This window comes from Lagenorhynchus albirostris, chromosome 13 (genome assembly GCF_949774975.1).
Source record: "Lagenorhynchus albirostris chromosome 13, mLagAlb1.1, whole genome shotgun sequence".
In the NCBI taxonomy this organism is placed as follows: domain Eukaryota; kingdom Metazoa; phylum Chordata; class Mammalia; order Artiodactyla; family Delphinidae; genus Lagenorhynchus; species Lagenorhynchus albirostris.
The window spans coordinates 8,068,215-8,089,291 of NC_083107.1; the positions used below are offsets into that span (position 1 = coordinate 8,068,215).

Below are 21,077 nucleotides of genomic sequence, written 5' to 3' on the forward strand. Positions count from 1 at the left end.
TCTGCTCATTACCCCACGTCTATCAGATGAGCAAATGCTACACAGCCGCGATTCTGGCCTCCGGAAAACACGCTAACACGTCCCCTTGCACATCCTGGGGTGGGGCTCAGGAGTTTGGACCATGTTTTCTACAAAATATTCACAATCTTATTTCTATAATTAGAATACTTAACTAATTAAGTAAAGAACTACTTGCCTAGAAAAAGAGACTATAAATTACACTAATGATCAGGAGAAATAAACATTCCACCTGGTGAAAAAAGACAACTTTATTTTGCCAGTATGCAAAACGCAGACCAGTCACTGTCCGCTTTGCACTTTGCCACGGGAGATGGTTCTCTAGCTACTGACGGGGTAGCCCACGGACCCCCGGCACTGGCATCCTGGGAGCCTGTTATAAATGCAGAATCCCAGATCTGCTGTTCACGAGACTCTCTGGAGACTTAGAAGCACACTGACATCTCAGAAGCTCTGCTCTAGAAGAATCATGGTGGGGGCGTTTCAGACTTTCCCAGGTAACAAGCATCCAGCTCGGGCAGGTCCGTAAGTCCCTTCAGGCAAACACTGCCATTTGTCTTAGAAATACACTTAGATCTGTTCTTCAGATTCAAACCAAACCCCGGGCACCATCATCTTGTCATCACTCCTGTAAACCTGGCTGCTTCCCAGCCAAGTTTAGGGACAGGTTCCTCTGTGCTGTCCCCACAGTAAGGGGTTACGATTTTCTTTAAAAGCTGAAGTTCTATTATAAAGAGGGGAAGGAGGGAAGAATCTGAAGAGAATAAAGTAACAGAAAACCAAAAAAGTCACTCCATTTGGAACCAAGCGGGAATGAGTTAAGCATAGTCTTCTAAACCTACCCTGAAAATGTTTTGAAAATCAAGTGGCATCTTTCAAGAAGAAAAGATGTGTCTATATTTCACTTTCACTTTTGAGGCTTAAAATGGAGAGCTCCACTCAGACAATTCATATGTAAACATAAGGACCGCTGAACAGTTACACCGGGAAATCTAGAAAACCCTGCCTTGCTTTGTCTCAAGGCAAACGGCCTGCATCCTTTTGGCCATTTCACTGATGCTAGACCAAGATGAAGAAATAAAATGAACCAACAGCCTGTGACTTTGTCTCTCCTGAATTTCATCCTACGGCAGTTGTTTTGGCAGATGACACCATGGAAGGAACTTTCGATGCAATTCACACATTTGTCTTCTCAATTAAGATCTGAAAACTCCATATTTGAGAGAACTCACACCTACATGAGAATCTATTTTTAAAAATCCATTAGAGTGTCTGTCAGTGGGAATATGGAAGTGACCCTAGGTTCCAGATTTCCAGCTGGGAAAATGAGAGCGGGTGAGCCATGGTGGGGTTGAGAGCGGGCACCCACCTTTGTACTGATGGAGGTCGGTCAGGTTCTCCTGGTACGTGAGGATGATGGTCTGGTACTGAGTGACGATCTGGCGCCGGAGGCTCTCCCAGCAAGGGGACAGTTCCCCCAGCTCCTCCAGTTCACACACTCTGCAAGCAAGACACACGCATCAGGCCATGGCGCCGGCTCCCTCCCAGCAGAGGCTCAGGAGTCCTGACCAGCCAGGAGGGCAGATGGATGTGGACGCGTCATGCCCAGGGGAGGCCCTGCGAGTCTGGAGGGGCAGCAGCAGGGCAGGACAGCAGACAGCTCCAAGAGCGGCTGTAAAAAAGGCAGACCACTGACCACGTGGAAACTGCACAGACAGGCTTTTCATAGGAACTCAGTCAAATGTTCAGGGAAAACTAAGTGAAGGAGTGAAGAGGGGAGTGGCTCCACCAGGCACCCTGGCGACCTTGCACGAGTCCAGAGGCCACAGGGGCGTGAAGGCTTGAACTGCAGCCTGAGTCTGACCCTCCCGGAGCACAGGAGGATTGGAGCCTGAGGGCAACTGCTACAGGCTCTCCCCACCCCTCCACCCCCCCTTCCCGGGGCTGTCACTGCCTCCTGGATTCTGGGAGGCGGGGCTTTCTGCCCTCACCAGAGCAGAGCTGCAGAATATAAAGCTGTCCCGCGAGCCAGGCTGCTCAGCAACGGGGGTCCCATGGCTCCTGCTGTGGCCACCAGGCCCCTTATGTTTCACTGTCATCCTATTCGGGTCCGGGACAAGGACCCTGGGAAGATGGCAGCTTTAGCTATCGTTCCCTTTATTACCTGTGTAAATAATGAACTGTCTAGATCTAAAAGTGCATAGAGAAGAAGACAAGGGAAAAAAAGAATTTGTTATATCCACAAAAATGAAAGCAAAGCTGTTTAAGAACTGAAATATAAACTTCTTAGCTCAGCAGGAAATAAGAGCTACATAATCAGAATAATGAACACAAAAAATGGATTCAAAAAAAAGGATAACCATTTTAGGAAATTTAGGAAACTAGGGGGGAAAGTATAAAAGACCCAAAATCCTCTTCATAGGAAATCAGCAGTTAATCTCTGAAGTTGATTCATCAAGAGAGCACTCTATACATAAATCGAGAAATACAGCAGAAAACACTAAAACGGCTAAAAGTGGTTGTTTCTTGGGAAGGAGATCAGAAAGTTGAGCATCCCAAGACTTACGCTTTTCGTTAAAAACCTTTTTGCGCTCTTTGGCTTTTTATACTACGCACATTTTCCTCTAAGGGGGGGAAAAAGCTAAGTTTATAGAAGTGTTTAGGAATCTACTAAATTTTCTAAAGTTAAAAAAAAATTTTAAAGCCGTGCCATTTTATTATTATTATTATTACTAATCAACGAGGTTAACGTAAAAGAACCCTCGGCGCAGGCAAGGCTGGGTGGGACCGATGTCCCCGTGGGTTGCCGGCTGAGTGGCCCCGCTCGCCTTGGGTCTGCAACCGAGCCTGTCTGCCTCAGCCACTGCGGGCCCTTCTCTCTCCGTGTCTCTGCCCGTGCGTCACGTGGCTCCTCCTTGTGCTTCGGGTGTCAGCTTAGTGTCACCGTCTCTCAGAGGCCTGCCCCGGCCACCCTCCTCCTTCTCACAGCCCCTTTTAAGTTCTGCACACCAGTGACCCGTCTGGGCCCCATGTGGCCCAAGTTCTGTTACTGATTGTCTCCCACGGTCCATCTCACTCATCAAGACCCCCGCCTCCCCACCACAGTGAGCAGAACACTGGCCACGTGGTTGGTGTGGGAAACAACAAAACCCTCCAAACCGACACAATGAATGAATGAACTCTTCCGAGTTACAGTGCACCAAACAGTGGGAAATTATGCATAACTAAAAATTTAGTGAAACTGAAGATATGTAGAAAAGTAGATGGTAGCTATGTAAATATACTACAAATATGGAAAAGTTGAAAGGAAGTTTTAAAAAATTAACTCTATAAAATATACACAGGGCTTCCCCGGTGGCACAGTGGTTAAGAATCCGCCTGCCAACACAGAGGACACGGGTTCAAGCCCTGGTCCGGGAAGATCCCACGTGTCGTGGAGCAACTAAGCCCGTGCGCCACAACTACTAAGCCCGTGAGCCACAACTACTGAGCCTGCGCTCTAGAGCCCACGTGCCACAACTACTGAAGCCCGCACACCTAGAGCACGGAGAACAACAAGAGAAGCCACCGCAACGAGAAGCCTGCACACTGCAACGAAAAGAAGTCCCCCACTCGCCACAACTAGAGAAAGCCCGCGCACAGCAACAAAAACCCAACACAGCCAAAAATAAATAAAATAAATTCATCTAAAAAAATAAAAAATAAATAAAATATACACACATAGGGGGATAAAGCAGCTCATTGCATTATTCTTCCCCTTTTTCTCTAAGTTCAAAATTTTTTTCAAGATAGAAAAATTAAAACAAAATAGCTGTATTAAAACAGTAGGATCTGGCTGCACTGTTTTCCTTCACGCAGCTGCTGTGTTACATCTACGATTAACACTGCTCGATGGCAAGGAGCAGAGATGACTCTTAGGCGGACGGGAGACGTACTCTGCAGTGCCCGGACCTCCCCGCAGGCTGCTCCCCGCCTCAGGACCAGTGAAGCAGGCCCCGGGCCGAGAGACACAGAGGATCAGTGTCCTGATGGGTCATCCTTAGCCCTCTGGAGCCCGGACCGTAGGAAACCGTGACCCAGGCAGCCACAACCAGAGAGGGACCAGCTAGTCTAACTTTCTCAAGGCCGGAGGGGAGGCGAGGGGAGGGGAACCCGTGCTCAGCAGGGGCACAGCTGGCGTGTCGGGCACGCTGTCTCGTGACGTCCTCGCGCAGAAACCCCGGGACACAGATGAGCAAACTGAGCCCAGGCCGCGCAGCAGGCAGGCGGCGGGCGCCGGGCGTGCGGCCCATGTGAGGCCAGTGCTCACCCACCCCGTCCACGGGCCTTCCAGACGGGAGGGGCAGATGACAGGGGGCCTCACCTGGCCGCGTCCTCCTCCAGCAGGAGCTTCACGAACTGCCGGGGCACGTGCAGGGACAGCACGCTCTCTGCCATCTGCTCCAGAATCCGCAGGTGGTTGCCCTCGGTGGTCGGGAACCGGTACATGCGGCAGACGGCACCGCCGAACACTGAGGCGGGAGGGCGACGGGCCGCGGTGAGCAGGCGCAGGCCGCCGCGGGGCCCGCTCCCCCCCGGCCCCCAGGTCTCCTTCCTGCTCATCTCCAGGGAGTTAAAACACTTAAACCCACACCCACAGAGTGACCGAGCCCGACACCATCGAGACGGAGCAAAAGGAAGCAGGAGCCTCCTCCCCGGAGGGTCACGAGGTCCCGACACGCTGCCACAAAGGACGGCACGCTGATGTGCAGAGAGAGGTGACGATGGGCGTGCACAGCCGTGACAATCAAAGCGGGTGGGGAAGCAGACCACGAACCCGCGTGGACACTCACGAGTGGCAAGGGTACCAACAGAGGAAGCTGCTTACCCGATTTCAGTAAAGTGTCTTTTCGCAACGAAGCGTATTTGGATCGGATTCCCAAGGCCTCGGTCAAGCTCTCGTCAACAGGCAGAACCATCTAAAAACATGTACAGAAAAGCATGAGAAAACTGTGACTGACTCCAGAGCACATCACGTCATAAAAGAACCCTTGAAACTAACATCCACCAACAACTCTACGAGGAACGCACAGCCAGACAAGTGAGGCCCCCTCCCAGGACGCTGAACATACTCCGCCCACACAGCTTTCTAGAAATGCACAACTTTCGAAGTCACTTCCCCTTGTCTTTGAGTGTTCTGACGTGTAGGATGAAAGGGCAGTGGTAGACGAGGCCCACGAGTATTTCCACAGCTGACGTTCAGGTTCATTTGGGGTAAAATGAGAGATCTCTGTATTTTACAATGACTACCAGCGTTTGGGCTCTGAAATTAGAACTGTCGTTTGAGAGTGTCTGGGTGAGCGGCTGTGCATCAGAGAGGGTGACACGGTTGGTGGGGGGCGGGGGGGCCGGGCACAGGTGTGAGACGGGGCCCAGGCGACTGCGAGGCAGAGGAGTGTCTGGGAGAGGAAGACCGTGACCAGCCCTCAGGGTGACCTGGGTCTCACTCCACACCCACGAGCCACCTCTGCACTCTGGAGGGACGCCGGCGTGGCCTGGGGCAGGGGCAGGGGCCCGCTTCTCTCTACGTGGAGAAGTACCTGGGGGGACTGGCGCGCCCGGCAGAGCCCGGCCTTCCCCTCCCCACAGCTCACTGGCAAAGTGTGTCGGGACAGTCCTCGACTCCTCACAGAGAGGAGCAGAGTGGTGTGCTCACCCTCCCGTTGACGGTGTCCAGAGACCGGGTCACGGGGGGCCGCTGGTCTGACTTCTCCTCCATCTGCCAGCCCATCACGGTGATGTTGCCCACGCGGTCGCTCTCCGCAGACCTGCAACCGGCAACGCGCTTCGGTAAACAGCGCCGGGACTGCGCTTCGTTTTCTGCTTCAACACAAAGCACAGCTTCCTGGATGGTCAAGGGGTCCTGGGGGTGCCAGGATGGGGCCAGCTGGTGGGTCAGGCAGCAGTTACCGTGTGCACAGGCTCCGGGGGAGGCAGGCGAGGAGATGGGGGCACAGAAGAGGGCTGTGTCTGAGAGGAGACGATGCCCCAGAGATGGGTGGCGTGCCCGGTGAAGCGGGGGTCAGGGGTAGCCAATGCCCGCTCGGGAGGCTGGCGCCCATCAGCCCTGGGCTGACCCCGCCCCGGAGAGTGATGCGGACACACCTTGCAATCGGGACTGGAGAGCACCTTCTTCCGGCACTAGACCCCTTTTCTACTCGTTCCCACCCCACCGTCAAGCTCTGATTAGCCTCAAGGCCTAGGCCGGGACCCCAAGTGAGCTGAGGTCACCCAGGATTGCCCAAAGCCTCTGAATCCTTCATGGTATGGCTGACACCACCCTAGCCCTGGTCCGCTTTACCGCTAAGACCCCTCAGGGTGGCTGCTGGCTGCCTGGGCCCATCTGATTCATCCAGGGAAGCCCCAGTGAGTCCTTGATTCATTCAGAGATACCTGAAGCCTCTGGCTTTTTTATCTAAGCTGTGGGGCTTAGCCAGGTTCTACATTTTTATGTGGTCACATGCATCCACTGACCATTTCCTCTGACTCACTCTCACGGTTCTCGTGCCTGGAAGAGTCCCTTCCCAGGCTCTCTGTTCGACGGGCATCTCTAGCTCCTTTTAAAAAGGATGATGGGGCTTCCCTGGTGGCGCAGGGGTTAAGAATCCGCCTGCCAGTGCGGGGGACACAGGTTCGATCCCTGGTCCGGGAAGATCCCACATGCCGCAGAGCAACTGAGCCCGTGCGTTACAACTACTGAGCCTGCGTTCTAGAACCTGCAAGCCACAACTACTGAGCCCACGTGCCACAGCTGCTGAAGCCCGAGTGCCTAGAGCCCGTGCTCCGCAACAAGAGAAGCCACCACAATGAGAAGCCCGCTTGCCGCAACCAGAGGAAAGCCTGTGCGCAGCAACAAAGACCCAATGCAGCCAAAAACTAAAAAATAAAAAATGCAGGCTCTGGAATCAGACTGCCTGGATTTGTACGTGGGCTCTGATAGTTCTCAGCTGGATAACACTGAGCAAGTTAATTAACCTCTCTGGACCTCAGGTTCCTAATATCTCCTCCTAGGGTTGTAGTATTAGGCGAGGTCATACAGGAGAGCACACAGTAAGAGCTTAATAAATGACTATAAAATGTACATGTATAAAAATTTAAAAATAAATAAATAAAAAGGATGATGCCCACGTCTTACATTTAACCCTAATCCAACTAGAATCATCTCTGGCGTATGATGTACCTGGGTGTTCTTCTCTAACGGCCCCTCCCCCATGCGACCCTGATTTTTCTCCCCGAGACCCCTTCCTCGTCCTGAGTCAAGCTCTCCACATACACAGCAGGGTGAGCCCTGCCCAACGCCTTCAACTCTGTCATCTCCGTATCTTCAAAATGTCACACTACTAGCAGGGAATTCATCTTCTGTGTCAAAATCTTCTTTGCTATTTGGGACTATTTCCCCAATTTTTACATTATTTTGAAAAAAAAAAAAAAAAAAAAAAAGAACACTATGTCAGGGTGGGAACTGCCCCTAAAATGAATCTGGGAAGGACCGACACCTTGACCCCAACATAGTGGGGTCCCCCCCGCCGCGCCTCCCTCCCCACATTCCTTCCTTCCACAAATATTTATTGAGCAGCGGGCACTGTTCTAGGTCTTGGGATACGAGCAAAACCATGGAACATCCCTGCCCTCTGGGAGATCCTATTAGGGAGGGGACAGATAACAGCAAAGTACGTTTGGTATTATTAGATGCATACCTAGGTTTTCCTTTGGGTCTGCATACTTCCTATGAACACTGCACATTTCCATTCCGTGACAGGCCCTCTGACAGGCTTTTTTTCTCTCTCCTCAATGACAACCAAGTCCCTGCCCAGAGACTGGCCTCTGGGGACACGGTGCTCTCCCAGTACAGGAAGTAGGGCCTTTCCCCATCTGTCCCTGGACCTCATAATTCCAGATCCTTGCAAAGGGACACAATTTAATACCAACCTTAGTGTTAAATACAACCTATGACGCCTGTCCTGGAGCAGATCTTTGACGACAAATGTTCCAGAGCCCAGCAAGTACATCTGAGGAAGAGGGGGAGACAGCATTAGTGCACCTGCTTTGCCTCTGCTCCAACTGCCAGGCCCTGGGGAGTCCAGCTGGCTGGTTCTCTCAACGCATCTGACTCATCTCAGTAGCCCAATGGGCAGGCTCATAAAGACGTTCCCAAAGACAAGTACATTTGGACATTAATTTGTGAGCCAGAAGTGAAGTCAATCTCGTGTCCACCTCTCAAACGATTACAGAACTTTAAAAAAAGGGAAGAATATCCCACGAACCACAACATGGTACTTAACTGTTCCCTGAGATCTATCCTTGACATCATACACGGAGAGCTTGATCTGTGTCATCTGATTGATAAGAGAGTCTTGAAAGAAGGCAATACTGCTTAGAAATATAGGATCGTTGGTTCCCTAGAATAGAACAAAAAAAAAAAGAATCAGAATACAGAGTTGGATTTTTTGAACTGGTTGCTTCTGAAACACACCAACATTCTCAGAAGGAGAAACTAACGTTCTTACCAACTTGGATCAACACAAATGCGAATGGGGCTTACATGGATGCATATAACCAAAACACTGTTTTCCAAAAAGGACAAAGTTTTCTGGGCCCAGATACAACAAACAGACCACCACACAAGCTAGGCCCACGGGCTCATTCTAAGGGTTCCTCCCTCAGCGGGAAGGATTTTCTAAAACTGAGTTGAATGTCCACATGTATTCTTAGTGTTACAACTTCACATGAGTTATGTATTTGGATCTACTACTGTGGGTGATTCCTTTAAGATGTACAAAGGCAGATGGAAGAGGATATGAATGGCCAGAGCTGGTTATTTCCAGAATCCTGGGTTTGGAATAATTACGGTCCGGCTTTCCTAGGGCTATCCTTTTCTGAGGACTAGCTGCTAGTGTCTCGATCGTAGGTAGCTACTTCCTGGCAGCCCGGCCTTGCCCCGCAAAGCGCCATTACATCAGACTCTCTTCCTCAGGCGGTGGTTAGTGATCTCACCAAACAGTTAGCGGCTCCTGTCTGTACCTGCAGCTCCAGCTCCAATGTCTCAGCGCCTGCTGGACAGTGCCCGCCCCAGGTGTCCTGCTGGGGCCGCAGCCCCACCCAACCTGTCCCTCCATCCGCTGGTTCGGACCCTCTCTGACTCTCTGGCCAAGGAGGCTGCAGACCCAGGCACCTGCTTTGGTGTCTTCTTCTCCTTTGTTCTCAACCACCCAGCGTCGATGCACCCCCGCCAGTTCCCCCTCCAGAGCCTCCCTCTCGTGCCCCCTTCTTTCCACTCCTCCCTGCTGCCAGTCGGGCCCCACAGCACTGTCACTCCCCCAGCGACCTCCGACTCGGGGCCTCCCTGAAACACACCTGCGGACAAGGCTGCCCCGCCCGGCTAGACCCCCGCTTCCCTGCACTCCTGCTCTGCCTCTGCACACACTGGACAGGATCAAGTTACTCTCCAAACCCACACAACGAGCTGGATGGGACCTCGTCCTCCGGGTACCGTCCTCGTCTCTCTGCTCTAACAGAGACCACACTCTGCTCTGTCTGCATGAGCCACGTTCATTTCCGCCTCCTCACCCACAGGACGGTAGACTCCTTGAGGGCAGGGGCGGGGCCTCAAGGGTCTTTGCATCACCTACAGCACCCAGCACTAGGCTTCATACGTAGGCAGTGCTCGCCAAATGCCGAGAAAACAGAATTGTTGGCTTGAACTTGGAAATACATTTCTAAGAGAATGAAAAAGTGTCTTGTCTTCCAAAATGTGAAACTGGGAGAGAAGGGGAAATGCAATTTGTTTGGTGGAGAGTGCCCGGGAGGAGATACTTCACACCTAGAGGCTCACATCACCAACAAAATCCAACAGGAGCTCACACCAGCCAACTCCTACACTTAGTTTCATAACTTACATGATGTGCTCAATTATCTGAAGAAATTTTGTAAACTTCCCCAGGCGAACGCAGATTATTTCATTTAACGTAAAAAGTAAACACACAGCACACATCTCAAAAGAATATAAAAATAAAAACCAATAAAAATAAAGGTATGCCTAGTAAGAGGGTTGGTTAAGGGTTAACGCTCTCCAAACTCTGATTAATGAGCACGACTGTCCACAAGTAGCAGCCAACTGGAGGTGACAAGGAAGAATTGGGTCTTACCTCTTAAAAGGCAATCAACCTTAGGGGACCCACTGTTCAAAAACAGCCTGCCAACAGACAATCAATAATAACTGTAAAGGATAGGGCGAATATAAATGCCACCCGCGTGAGTACGTGTGATGAAAGATACCAATGTAGCTGCAGCTACAGGTGCTCAGGCCACTGAACAGCCCTCCCACCGGGATCAGAAACACTGTCACGGAGCCGCCGGAGGCCAGGGGCCAGCAGCACCCACCTCAATGATCTCCGTCTGCGCGTGTTTCGTCCAGAACGCCTGGGGTGGGGTGGTCACACTCACTGCTACAAAGCTATTTGGTTTTCGATCTAGCGACGGTGTATGCAGCTCACTGCAAGCTACAGAATTAAAACAACAGAAGTAAAATAAATAAAATAAAATAAAAATAAAATAGAAATGAATCTTTAAAATCAGGCTCTAGTTAGTTCTCTGTTCCAAATGCACCCAAAGAAAGAGAAGTAAATGCACTCAAAGGGATGAGATGATCACAGTGTCAGTTGTCACAGGGAGGTGATTTTTCAGATTAGAAGCAATCCCTTCTCATTCCTCCCCGCCTTCCCCAGCCCCCAGGACAGCAATGCAGGCACTGCCAATGGAAGGCTCTCTACGTCCACGGAATGGATGACATAGGAAGGGTCTGACCCATAAAGTCTGACCTTAATAACTAATTGGAGCTAGGCAGCCACAGACTTGATGAAATCAAGACCCAGCTACACACACCCGCATCCAGGACTTCCGCAGCCGTAGCTTATGGTGTCCCCAGATCTGTGTGTGATGTATGTTGGAAGCAAATTAAAATTCTATGGCAAAATAAACAAAGCTTTTTTTTTTTAAGGAAGTCATTGCTCATTTATTCTCCTTACAAGACTTATATCAAATGTAAGATTACTAAACATGTGACTTTTCAGAACAAAAGGTGCCCTGTAGAACTGTTTCAGTTAGAAAATGTACTAAGCATTTTGAAAGACTCAGATAACTCTATCATAGAAGGGACCCACAGGAAAAATGATCATACGTCTTTGAATCTAACATGCTATCTGTTGTAAAATGCATTATAAGAGAAAAAAAAAAAGGCCCACTGCCATTAGTCTATGATATGACACTGATTGTAAGACACTTTCTGATTAAAGATATACTAAAAGATGAAAAAATACCCACATTGTAACTGATAAAACATGTGGTAAATCACCCAACACTCATAAAAAGAACTGGCTTTTCTGGAGGGGCACTGAACATGCCCCACAGTGTTGCAAGCCTTTGGTTAATTCCCAGAGTTTGGAAACAATTGATTTTTTTAAAAAAAATTTATAATTTTTAATTTTTATACAATTTCTAAAGGTTACTTTCCATTTACACTTATTACAAAATATTGGCTATATTTCCCGTGTTGTACTATACACCCTTGAGCCTATCTTACACCCAGTCGTTTGTACCTTCTACTCCCCCCACCCCTGTATTGCCCCTTCCAGCTCTCCCTACTGGTAACCACCAGTTTGTTCTCTATATCTGTAAGTCTACTTCTTTTTTGTTATATTCGCTAGTTTGTTGTATTTTTTAGATCCCACATATAAGTGATACCATACAGTATTTGTCTTTCTCTGTCTGACTTATTTCACTTAGCATAATGCCCTCCAAGTCCATCCATGTTGCTGCAAAAGACAAAATTTCATCCTTTTTTATGGCTGAGTAATATTCCATTGTATCTGTGTATATACCACATCTTCTTTATCCATTCATCTGTTGATGGGCACTTAGGTTGTTTCAATATCTTGACAACTGAAACAACTGATTTTGACCATTTTTTCACTGTCTTTATGAAGGAGAGGATTTTTAGAGGTCTTTATTCCTGCTCTCATCATTCTCATTGATTTTTAAAATGCTCACTGGTGATTTAAAATTCAGAAACTGATTTTTACTTCTGCAAATTAATTTACTTCTGAAAATTAATCTCTTTGTATTATCTTCTCATACATCTTCATGGATTTTCATTACTTATTGGAATATAATAAAATACAAAGACCTTGGGTTTTCAGTTCAATGAGTTTTGACAGTCATATACACCCATGTAACCCTCATCAAAACAAGATACCTTTTCCCATCAGAGAAAGTTCCCCCCATACTTCCCAGTCAATTCCCCTACTTCTGCAACCACTTTCTGATTTTTATCACTTTTGTCCATTCTTGAATTTCACATAAATGGAACATTTTTAAGATCCCTCTGTATTGTTTATATACCAATAATTCATTCTTCTTTTTAAAAATTGATGAATTATATTCCATTGTATGAATGTACCAACATTTACTTATCAGTCCCGCTGTTAATAGACATTCGGGTTGTTTCCAGTTTGGAACTATTATAAATAAAGGTGCTATAAACATTCTTACATTTTTTGTGAACATGTTTTCTTTCCTTTGCCTAAGTACCTAGGAGTGGAATTTCTAGCTTGTAGTAGAGGACACACTTAGTTTTGTAAGAAGCTGACAGTTTTCTAAAGTGGCTGTATCATTTTACAATCCCACCAGCAATTTACATGAGTTCCAGTTGCTCTGCATCTCACCAACAGTTGGTGGGGCTCGTCTTTATTTTAGCTGTTCTAATGGACGTGTTTTAATTTGCACTTCTGTGATGACTCATGATGTTAAGCATCTTTTCACCATGTGTTTATTGTTCATTGTTATAACTTCTTTTGTCAACAGTCTGCTCAAGTCTTTTGCTCATTTTTAAATTGAATTAATTTTTTTTTTTAACTGTCAATTTGTAAGCATTTTATTCTGGATCTGTCCTTTGTCAGGTATATGTGTTGTGAATTTTTTTTTCCCAGTCTGTGGTTTATTTATTCATTTGTTTAAAGATTTCTACAGTTTTTTTTGATTTTAGATTTTTAATTTTAGAGAACAGCAGAAAAATGCTCTCTAAAAAATGGCAGAAAATGGCAGAAAAATGTCCCTCCCCCTAAAAAGTATCCACGTTCTAATCCCGGGAACCTGTGAATATATGATAATAATAGGCAAAAGAAGACTTCATAGATGTGATTAAGGTCATGGAATCTTGACATGAAAAGATTATTCTGGATTATCTGGGTGGGCTTAGTCTAATCACATGAGCTCTTAAAAGTACAAGTGGAAGGTGGAAGGGTGAGTTAGAAAGATGTGACAATAAAAAAAAGAGAGACAGGAGAGATTCTAAGCATGAAAGGCACTCAACCTGCCATTGCTGGCTTCGAAGATGGAGGAAGGGGCCACAGCCACAGAATGTGAGTGGCCCTTATAAGTTGAGAACAGGCCTCAACCCGGTAGCTAGCAAAGAAATGGGGACCTCAGTCCTAAAACCACAAGTAACTCATTCTGCCAACAACTTGAATGAACAAGGAAACACATTCTCCCCTAGAGCCCCCAGAAAGGACCGCATCCATGCTGAAGCTTTCATTTTGGTGTTATAAGATTCTAAGCAGAGACCCAGCTGAGCCCTCTGGGTTTCTGACCTAAGGGAACTGTAAAATAATACATTTGCGTTGTTTTAAGGTGCTATGTTATGGTCATTTGTTATGGCAGCAATAGCAAACTAAAACACAGAGTTAGTACTTTCTGCCAAGAGAGCTCTGCCTACCCTCAAGTTGTGGTTGTGAGTTATTTATTTTCTTCTAGAAGCCTTAAGGTTTTATTATTTTCTAAAAATTCTATTCTCTTTCTTCTATGTCCGCCTCAACAGAAATCAGGGATTTGACTGTTCCATTTGCTCTCCCTCCTTTAAGCTACCCCCATCGGTGACCCTGGTCTGGTCTCTCTTGGCCTGCCCTCTCATCACGCGAGGTTAGAACATCCGAGTCTCTCACGCGCGAGTGATGGCAGGTAGGTTGAGACACAGCAGGTGGCCCAAGGCTGGAAAGACTGATCATCAGCTTAAGGGCGGATGGGCCAACTGCCACCGTCAGAACACACCTCCCCACGGGTGACATTCTCTCCTGGCCTCGTCCCCACCTAGCCTGTCTAAATCTCACGCAAGGTAATTCCTAGCTCAGTTCCACGGCTTCCATGAAGCTTTCTCTCTGCAGCCCACAGTCACGTCTCCTTCCGTTTATCACTTACACGTCACTCCTCTGGCATATTTCCATAGAAACCATTAATCTCTGATATGTGGGTCTTGTCTCCCCAACTAGAGCATCTGTATAGTCCCAGCTGAATAAATGCTATTGACGTAAACCGGTAAAACATATTTCGAGTGCATATCATCTGACTCAGCAATTCTATATCCAAGAGTTTATCCTAGGGAAATAATCAGCAAAATATATGAAAGATCCATGTACAAGTACGTTAACTGTGCTGGTGTGTTTGTAATGGCATATTGGAAAGACCTAGATGTCCAGCAACAGGAGACTGGTTAAAATAAATACAGCACAGCCATACAACAGATTATTCTATGTAGGCATCTAAAATGATAAGGTGGCAGATCCACGTTTATTAAAATGAAAAGATGCCAGTGATATTTCGCTACGTGAAAAAAAAATCATGTTAAGAACACTAGGATGACATTTTTGTAAATAATTCCATCACCTCCACAACTAAAAATCATCAAAAATTTCTGTATAGCCCTGTGTGGGTGTAAAAAAATATCTGGAAGGATATATACCAAAATGCCAACTGTGATTCTCTCTCTCTGATAGGGTTTACATTTTCTCTATCAAAGGTTTTTAAATGAGTACTTTTTAATTTTAAACTTCTATTTTTAAGATAAAATATTTGACCATTCAATTATCTGACTCCTACTCATCTCTTTTTTTCAATTGTGGCAAAATTCATTTAACATAAAATTCACCCTCACTTTTTTAAGCTGTTTCTTCCTCCATCTGTCTCATTAATATGACTACATTACCGCCCTTGACTTGCCAGATTCAGAAATGTTCTGATTTCTAGATTTCTATTATAGCGGTGAAGATTTTTAACTTAATTACATCAACTCTCATTCTCTCTCTAAACTCAGTTTAGCTCAACTTTTTTGCTACATCCATGTTCTGCATTATTAAAGCTAAGCAAATACTATTCATTACGGGACTTCTGTTACTTCTCTCCTGTGTTGGACTGTGTTTCCTGGATCTTCTTTTTTCTCAGTTTATTCCTTCTTTTCGGTGGAGCACATCCTCCACTAACTTCCAGAGAAAGGATGTGGGGAAAGTAAATTTATTTGAGACTCTGTATCATGAAACAAATGTCTTCCTACCTTCACACTGATCGATAATCTTGTTGAGCAGAGAACTGCAGGTTGGAGATATTTCTCCACTCATATTAACGATGTGGCCCCACTGTCTTCAAGCTTCCAATGTCCCCAAGAATCTCCAGGCCAGTTCCATCCCCTGGAGAGGACCAGTTGGTTTTTTACTCTCTGGAAGTTTTTAGGATCTTCATTTTATTCCCAGTGCTCTGAAATTTCAGCGTGACGTGCCTTATGTGCTCTGTGGTTCTGAGAGACGCTTGTATTATTTCTTGTTAATTTCCTCCCTTACCTTCTTTCCTATTTTCTCTTCTAAATGTTGAGCCTCCTGAATTTGCTAATTTTCCACTTCCCTCCCATTCTCTAGTTTGCTCTTAAATTTTTACTTTCTGGGATAATTCCTCAAATATCTTCCAACCTTTATTGAATTTTAAAATGCTCTGTTAGATTTTAAATTTCTCAGACTGTACATGCTCCTCTGTTGTTGTTTTTCTTCATAGTTTCCTGGGTTTTTTTTGTGGATACACCATCTTCTCTTGAGGATACACATTATAATTTCTTTGACGTTTTCTTCTTTCTTCAATGTCTCTGTTTCTTCCAAGTTCTACTTTTTTCTGTCTTTCATGTCGTGGGCCTTCCACAAAGGTCTAGTGATCTACGCTTTCATTTTGTTTTAAATCACCTCTGAGGTATAATTTGTATGCAAAACGCACCCATTTTAAGTAGAGCACTCAGTGAGTTTTGATCAGCATACACACCCATAGACCCACCACCACTGTCCAGACACAGAGCATCTCCATCACCCCAAAGGGCTCCCTGTGCCCCTTTCCAGTCAGTCCTCACTCCCAGATAACCATTAGACTGTTTTCTCTCACTACAGATTCATCCTTCTGAGTTTCACATAAATGGAATTACACAACACACGGCCTCTTATTACGGCTTCTTTCACTTTGCACAGTGCTTTTGAGATGCACCCATGGCGTGTGTGTACCAGTGATTGGTCCTTTTCCCTGCTGAGCGGCTGTCTGTTGTATGCATGTAACATAGTTAATCTTCCTGCTGATGGACGTTGTTTCCAGTGCTGGATATTACAAATAAAGCTGCAATCAACATGCATGCACCAATCTCTGCGAGCACAAATAAAAGTCCATTTGTTTCTAAGTATGTGGTATCAGGAGGCTGAGGTGTATGGTGGGCTCCGCGGGCTCCGTGACAGTGAATGGGGGGGGGGGCCGGCCGGCCTACTGTGGCTGGGTTCCAGGCCAGCATCTCTGTGTCTCTTTGGGGGTGGTGGCGAGTGGGTGGTTTACCTTCTCCAGAGACAGCCTCCATCCTGGAGGAATAAGCCCAACAGAATTAGGACGAGAGGAAGAAGGGTAGGGAGGGTGAGGTGGGCGCGTGCCACTCGGCAGACTTCCATGGACAAGGGGAGAGGGACACTAAAGAGTGTCGGGCCTTGGAGCAGAACCTTCTGCGATGAGCCGCACTGCCCGACCCCGGAGGCAGTACAGCCCACGGCAGTGGTTGGCACACTCTCTCATCTGATGCTCGTGAGAGGGACAGCATCAGGGGTCAGCTCCTCCGTGCGTGGAGCTGGGATCCGAGGGCTAGAGAGCTAAATGCAAGCCCACAGGGCCTTGTGGTCGCGGGCAGACAACGCTGGCCCTAAGCCCCGTTTCCTCCCGGGGGTAGGAGAGGGGAGGGGAGGCTGTCTTTGTGGCTCTGGGTGGGCTTACCTCCCGCCCCTCCCCACTGCCAGCCGGCAGGGAGCACTTGCTGAGGAGACACGAGCCCCGCAGGCAGCCCCCCGAGGTTCCCTCCCACCCACAGGAGGTTCCCACCAGCCTCGGAGCTCCATGTCCTCAGAAGCACTTGAGCAGCAGCAGTGGCAGCAGCAAGATCTCTGAGACAGACTCCTGCCAGTCGTGGAGTGTTTGTTTTTAAGCAACGTCTATTTTAAGACAAGAAAGTTTAAAAGACACCTACCTAAGCTGAATTCTAAAATGGGCTCGTCTGGATCCTGTATACTTCCTGGATAAAAAAGAAATGACAGAAAAAAAATCACCCTTAAGAAACTTTTCCCCGCTTTCAGATTGGATGCAAAAAACTCGACACACTGGTGGCAATCATTTCACAATATGTATAAATTAAACCATCAAGCTGTACATCTTAAACTTACAGTGATATATGTCAATTACTTCTCAATAAAACTGGGAAGAAAAACCCAACGCTCTGCTTTCTTTTCCCTCACAAACTGTTAGATGATTTCTTTGTTTTCTAAACATTTTATTTTGAGATTCCTAAGAAGTCTCTGACCCCGAGACCAAACCCCCTCCCACTTGGGTCTGTACACTCACAACACAAAGGGCTTTTATTATGGTCTGGGCACTTGCCAGACAGGCACTGTGGACATTCCCACGTTATCTATTGGCAAATGAGTCCTGGAGGTGCCCACGCAAACTGGAAAACTGATGGCAGGCAGGTTCCAGCGGAAGCAAGTTCCCAGGAAGAGGGCTGACTTCCCCCTATTCCAGTTCAAGCAGAGGGATGCCAGGCCTGGCCCTCCCAGCGCTGCCACAGTATGGGACCCGCGGGCAGGCCCGGTGAGACTCACCTGCCAGAGAGAGGCCAAGCATGTCGGCTGCCACATCGACGGTAGAAGCCCGCTGCATCGCACGGGCCCTGGTGCCATGGCGAGGGCTGTGCTCTCTTGCTGTCATGATGTCATTGGTGACGATGTGCTTCCTGTTCCTGGGTCAGACCACGCCTGATTCCCCGGGAAGAGCTGTCATCAAGCCCTAGTCCCCTAAGGTGGCAGTAGTCCTAAGAAATAAAAACAAACACTGTTTTTTTAAAAAAAACAAACAAACAACAACAAAAAACAGGGACGGTGACGAAGAGACACTGTGCTCTCATGGAGAGAGCACGTTGACCTACACGGACAAGATGCAGCAAAGCCAGGGTCCTCTGGCAGTTGGGGAGCCAGGACGGAGAGTCCGATGAGCTAGGCCCCGTCTAGTCACCTCCTCTGTACTCACACACCAGCACGGTCCATCCGTGGGATCCCGTAAAGAAATCATGTTCTCTTCAACAGAGACATGCCACATTAAATGATGGCTTAGATCTAATCATAAACTATGGCCTTTGATATTTTCTTGTTTGCTTTATTATGTTTGTCCACTGGCAAGCCTCAGAGACTCTTCACAATCATAAATCAGCTCACTACCACCTCTGTTAGAAAGATAAGAGACGCAAGAAGAGGCCTGGTACCCACTGGCCAGGACAGCACAGCAGAACAGTGGAGACCAGAGGCATGTCTCCAACCTTGCTCTCTCCCTCCCAGGGGTACAGGAATTTCACATGTGTCGGACTCAGGCTTTGTTTCCCACAAAACGCGACAATCTACGCCTCAGTGGATAGTGCTGTGCTGTGGATCGGAGGTCTCTGGGCAAAGGGCCACTGCAGGCTGAGCCACACAGATGCTCCGGCCCAGCACAGAACTCACTTTCTGCTCTGAGAAGTGGGTTATCCAGCAAGGAGTGAGTTTCACATATGCTTCTAACCCTATATGCTACAATCCCTGCTGTCTCCGGAAGGAACCAACCTTTAGGAGTTAAGATAATTAGACTAATAACCCCTCTCAAAGGTCCCCATATAACCAGACACCCCTGTCTTCTCAAAGTGCATCAATGCCTTTGCACCTGAAGGGCCTGTGTTCCCACTCTTGGGTTAATTCACCCAGCAACTAACTTACTGGGCATGTTCGTTCTTGGACCAGTAGAGACACGTGGCATTTCTTCATAGAAGCACATGCAAATCCATCATCTAAAAATAGAAAATTATAAACTTAACAAGCTAGTCAAACATGAAGTTCTCGAGAATGCTTATTATAATGTACTGATATATGTTATAATTTTAATGCCTAGAAATGTGGGGAAGCCAAGAGCTACTACATGTTCCTTTGAGCTTCACACCCCAATCTAACCTTTTGGCTCAAAAACAAAGGTTTTGCACAAAGCCCCGAAGGATGAGAAGCGGAAAGTGCCCATTCCTCTCCCCCGTCCCTGGGGTGATCCAGGGGAAGTGGGGACAGGCCTAAAGGGCCTGCTGGGCAGCTGGGATGTGATTCAGGGAAAGGAGGAGATAAAGAGCCCGAGGCCCAGGCCTCCTGCTCAGAAATGTCAGGCCCTGGGAGAACCTGGGTGCCTCTGAGGCTCTGCTTTTTGGTGTCTAAGATGAAGGTGGTTGTACCCACCTCGCGGGGCTGCAGTGGGAAGCAAATGTGCGAGAACGGGAGTGGGCTCTGCAAACCCACCTAGCTCCCAGCCCACCGCTGCTGCCTGGCCCCTGCGCACCTTCCCGCGGACCCCGACACCCAGGCTCCGACTCGGTCCAGCACTGCTGGGGGCGGTAGGGCAGACCGCAGGGCCCAGAGCGAGAGCATCTGAAACTTCTGGAGTCCGTGGTGGAGACGACAGGAGGATCAGTGCGCGCAGCCCTCAGACAAACCCGACACCCCCTGCAGGCTGTGTTCCTCCCCTTCCCACTGGGGCACCCGGGGGCCTTGGGCACCTCAGCAGAGAGGGCAGCAGCCTGGCTGGGGAGGCCCCGAAGAAGTCACTATGGGGAAGACTCACCAGTCTGCTGACGTCAAAAGGCATACAAGTCAAAACTATGCAATGGCAGTGGAACAGACTGGGAAAGTACTTGCAGTACTAATATCTGTATTTTACAATAATGTTTACACAACTTGACAAAAAAAACAACTCACTAAAAATGCAAGTGGCAAAAGGTATGAATTCATAAAAGAGGGATACATGTAGGAAATACTTTGGAAAAGTGACCGAACTCAATCATAATGAGGAAAGCAATGCTAAATACACCTTTCGTTACCTGAAGGAGGGTCTAAAAGAGGTTTGTTTGTTCTTCTAATGAGAATGTGCTTTGCTGGCAGAACTAGGGGAAACTCTGTAGGGCTCTCCTATACTGCTGATAACATTTTAGAGAGGTTCGAGCATTTCAGAAACCAATTTGACATTATTTATCAAAATCTGTAAACAATAACAAAATTCTGGCCAGTGGTCCAGAGATGCTACTTGTAGCATTGCTTGTAATGACAAACACTGGAACCAATCTAAATGCCCAGCTACAGATAAGTGCATTCTGGAACATCTATAAGAAACACTACCATATGGATGTTAAAATGATCATAATAAAGGCAACACACAGAAGAAGTCCTTCAACCTCATTAGTCATCAGGACAATGCTAATTGTAACCATGAGATACCTCTGCGAATCCACTAGAATAGCTAAAATGAAACAGACAGACAGTACCACGTGCTAGCAAAGATGTGGACAGAATAAATGGGGCCCTGATACACTGCTAGTGGAGTGTAAGATGCTGGAAAACTGGCAGTACCTACCCACACTGAACGTGACCTGGTGTGTAACTCAGAGTGCAATTGCTAACAGAAACGCACACTTAGGGTCACCAAAAAAAAAAAAAAAAGCTGCAAAGAACACTTAAAGCTGGGAACTCCCTGGTGGAATTCCAGTGGTTAGGACTTGGTACTTTCACTGCCAGGGCCCGGGTTCAATCTCTGGCTGGGGAACTAAGATCCTGCAAGCCGCACAGTGCGACCAAATAAAAAAA

At 47.5% G+C, this 21,077-nt stretch overlaps 1 protein-coding gene across 3 annotated transcripts in view; it reads right to left on the reverse strand.

Moving 5' to 3' along the window:
- The window catches only part of INPP4A (inositol polyphosphate-4-phosphatase type I A), a 73,200-nt gene extending 53,949 nt beyond the window's left edge, over positions 1–19,251 (reverse strand). For all 3 annotated transcript variants that reach the window (XR_009544052.1, XR_009544051.1, XM_060168926.1), the window contains exons 1-10: positions 19,179–19,251; positions 18,039–18,247; positions 17,411–17,455; positions 10,438–10,556; positions 8,340–8,456; positions 7,987–8,066; positions 5,714–5,825; positions 4,886–4,976; positions 4,382–4,529; positions 1,388–1,518 (exon numbers count right to left, since the gene is read on the reverse strand). Coding sequence is in view for 1 of the 3 variants with exons in the window: in XM_060168926.1 (XP_060024909.1) it covers positions 1,388–1,518; positions 4,382–4,529; positions 4,886–4,976; positions 5,714–5,825; positions 7,987–8,066; positions 8,340–8,456; positions 10,438–10,556; positions 17,411–17,455; positions 18,039–18,144 (949 nt within the window). In the remaining 2 variants the exon portion in view is untranslated. The remainder of the gene's footprint in view (positions 1–1,387; positions 1,519–4,381; positions 4,530–4,885; positions 4,977–5,713; positions 5,826–7,986; positions 8,067–8,339; positions 8,457–10,437; positions 10,557–17,410; positions 17,456–18,038; positions 18,248–19,178) is intronic.
- Positions 19,252–21,077: the final 1,826 nt, after the last annotated feature.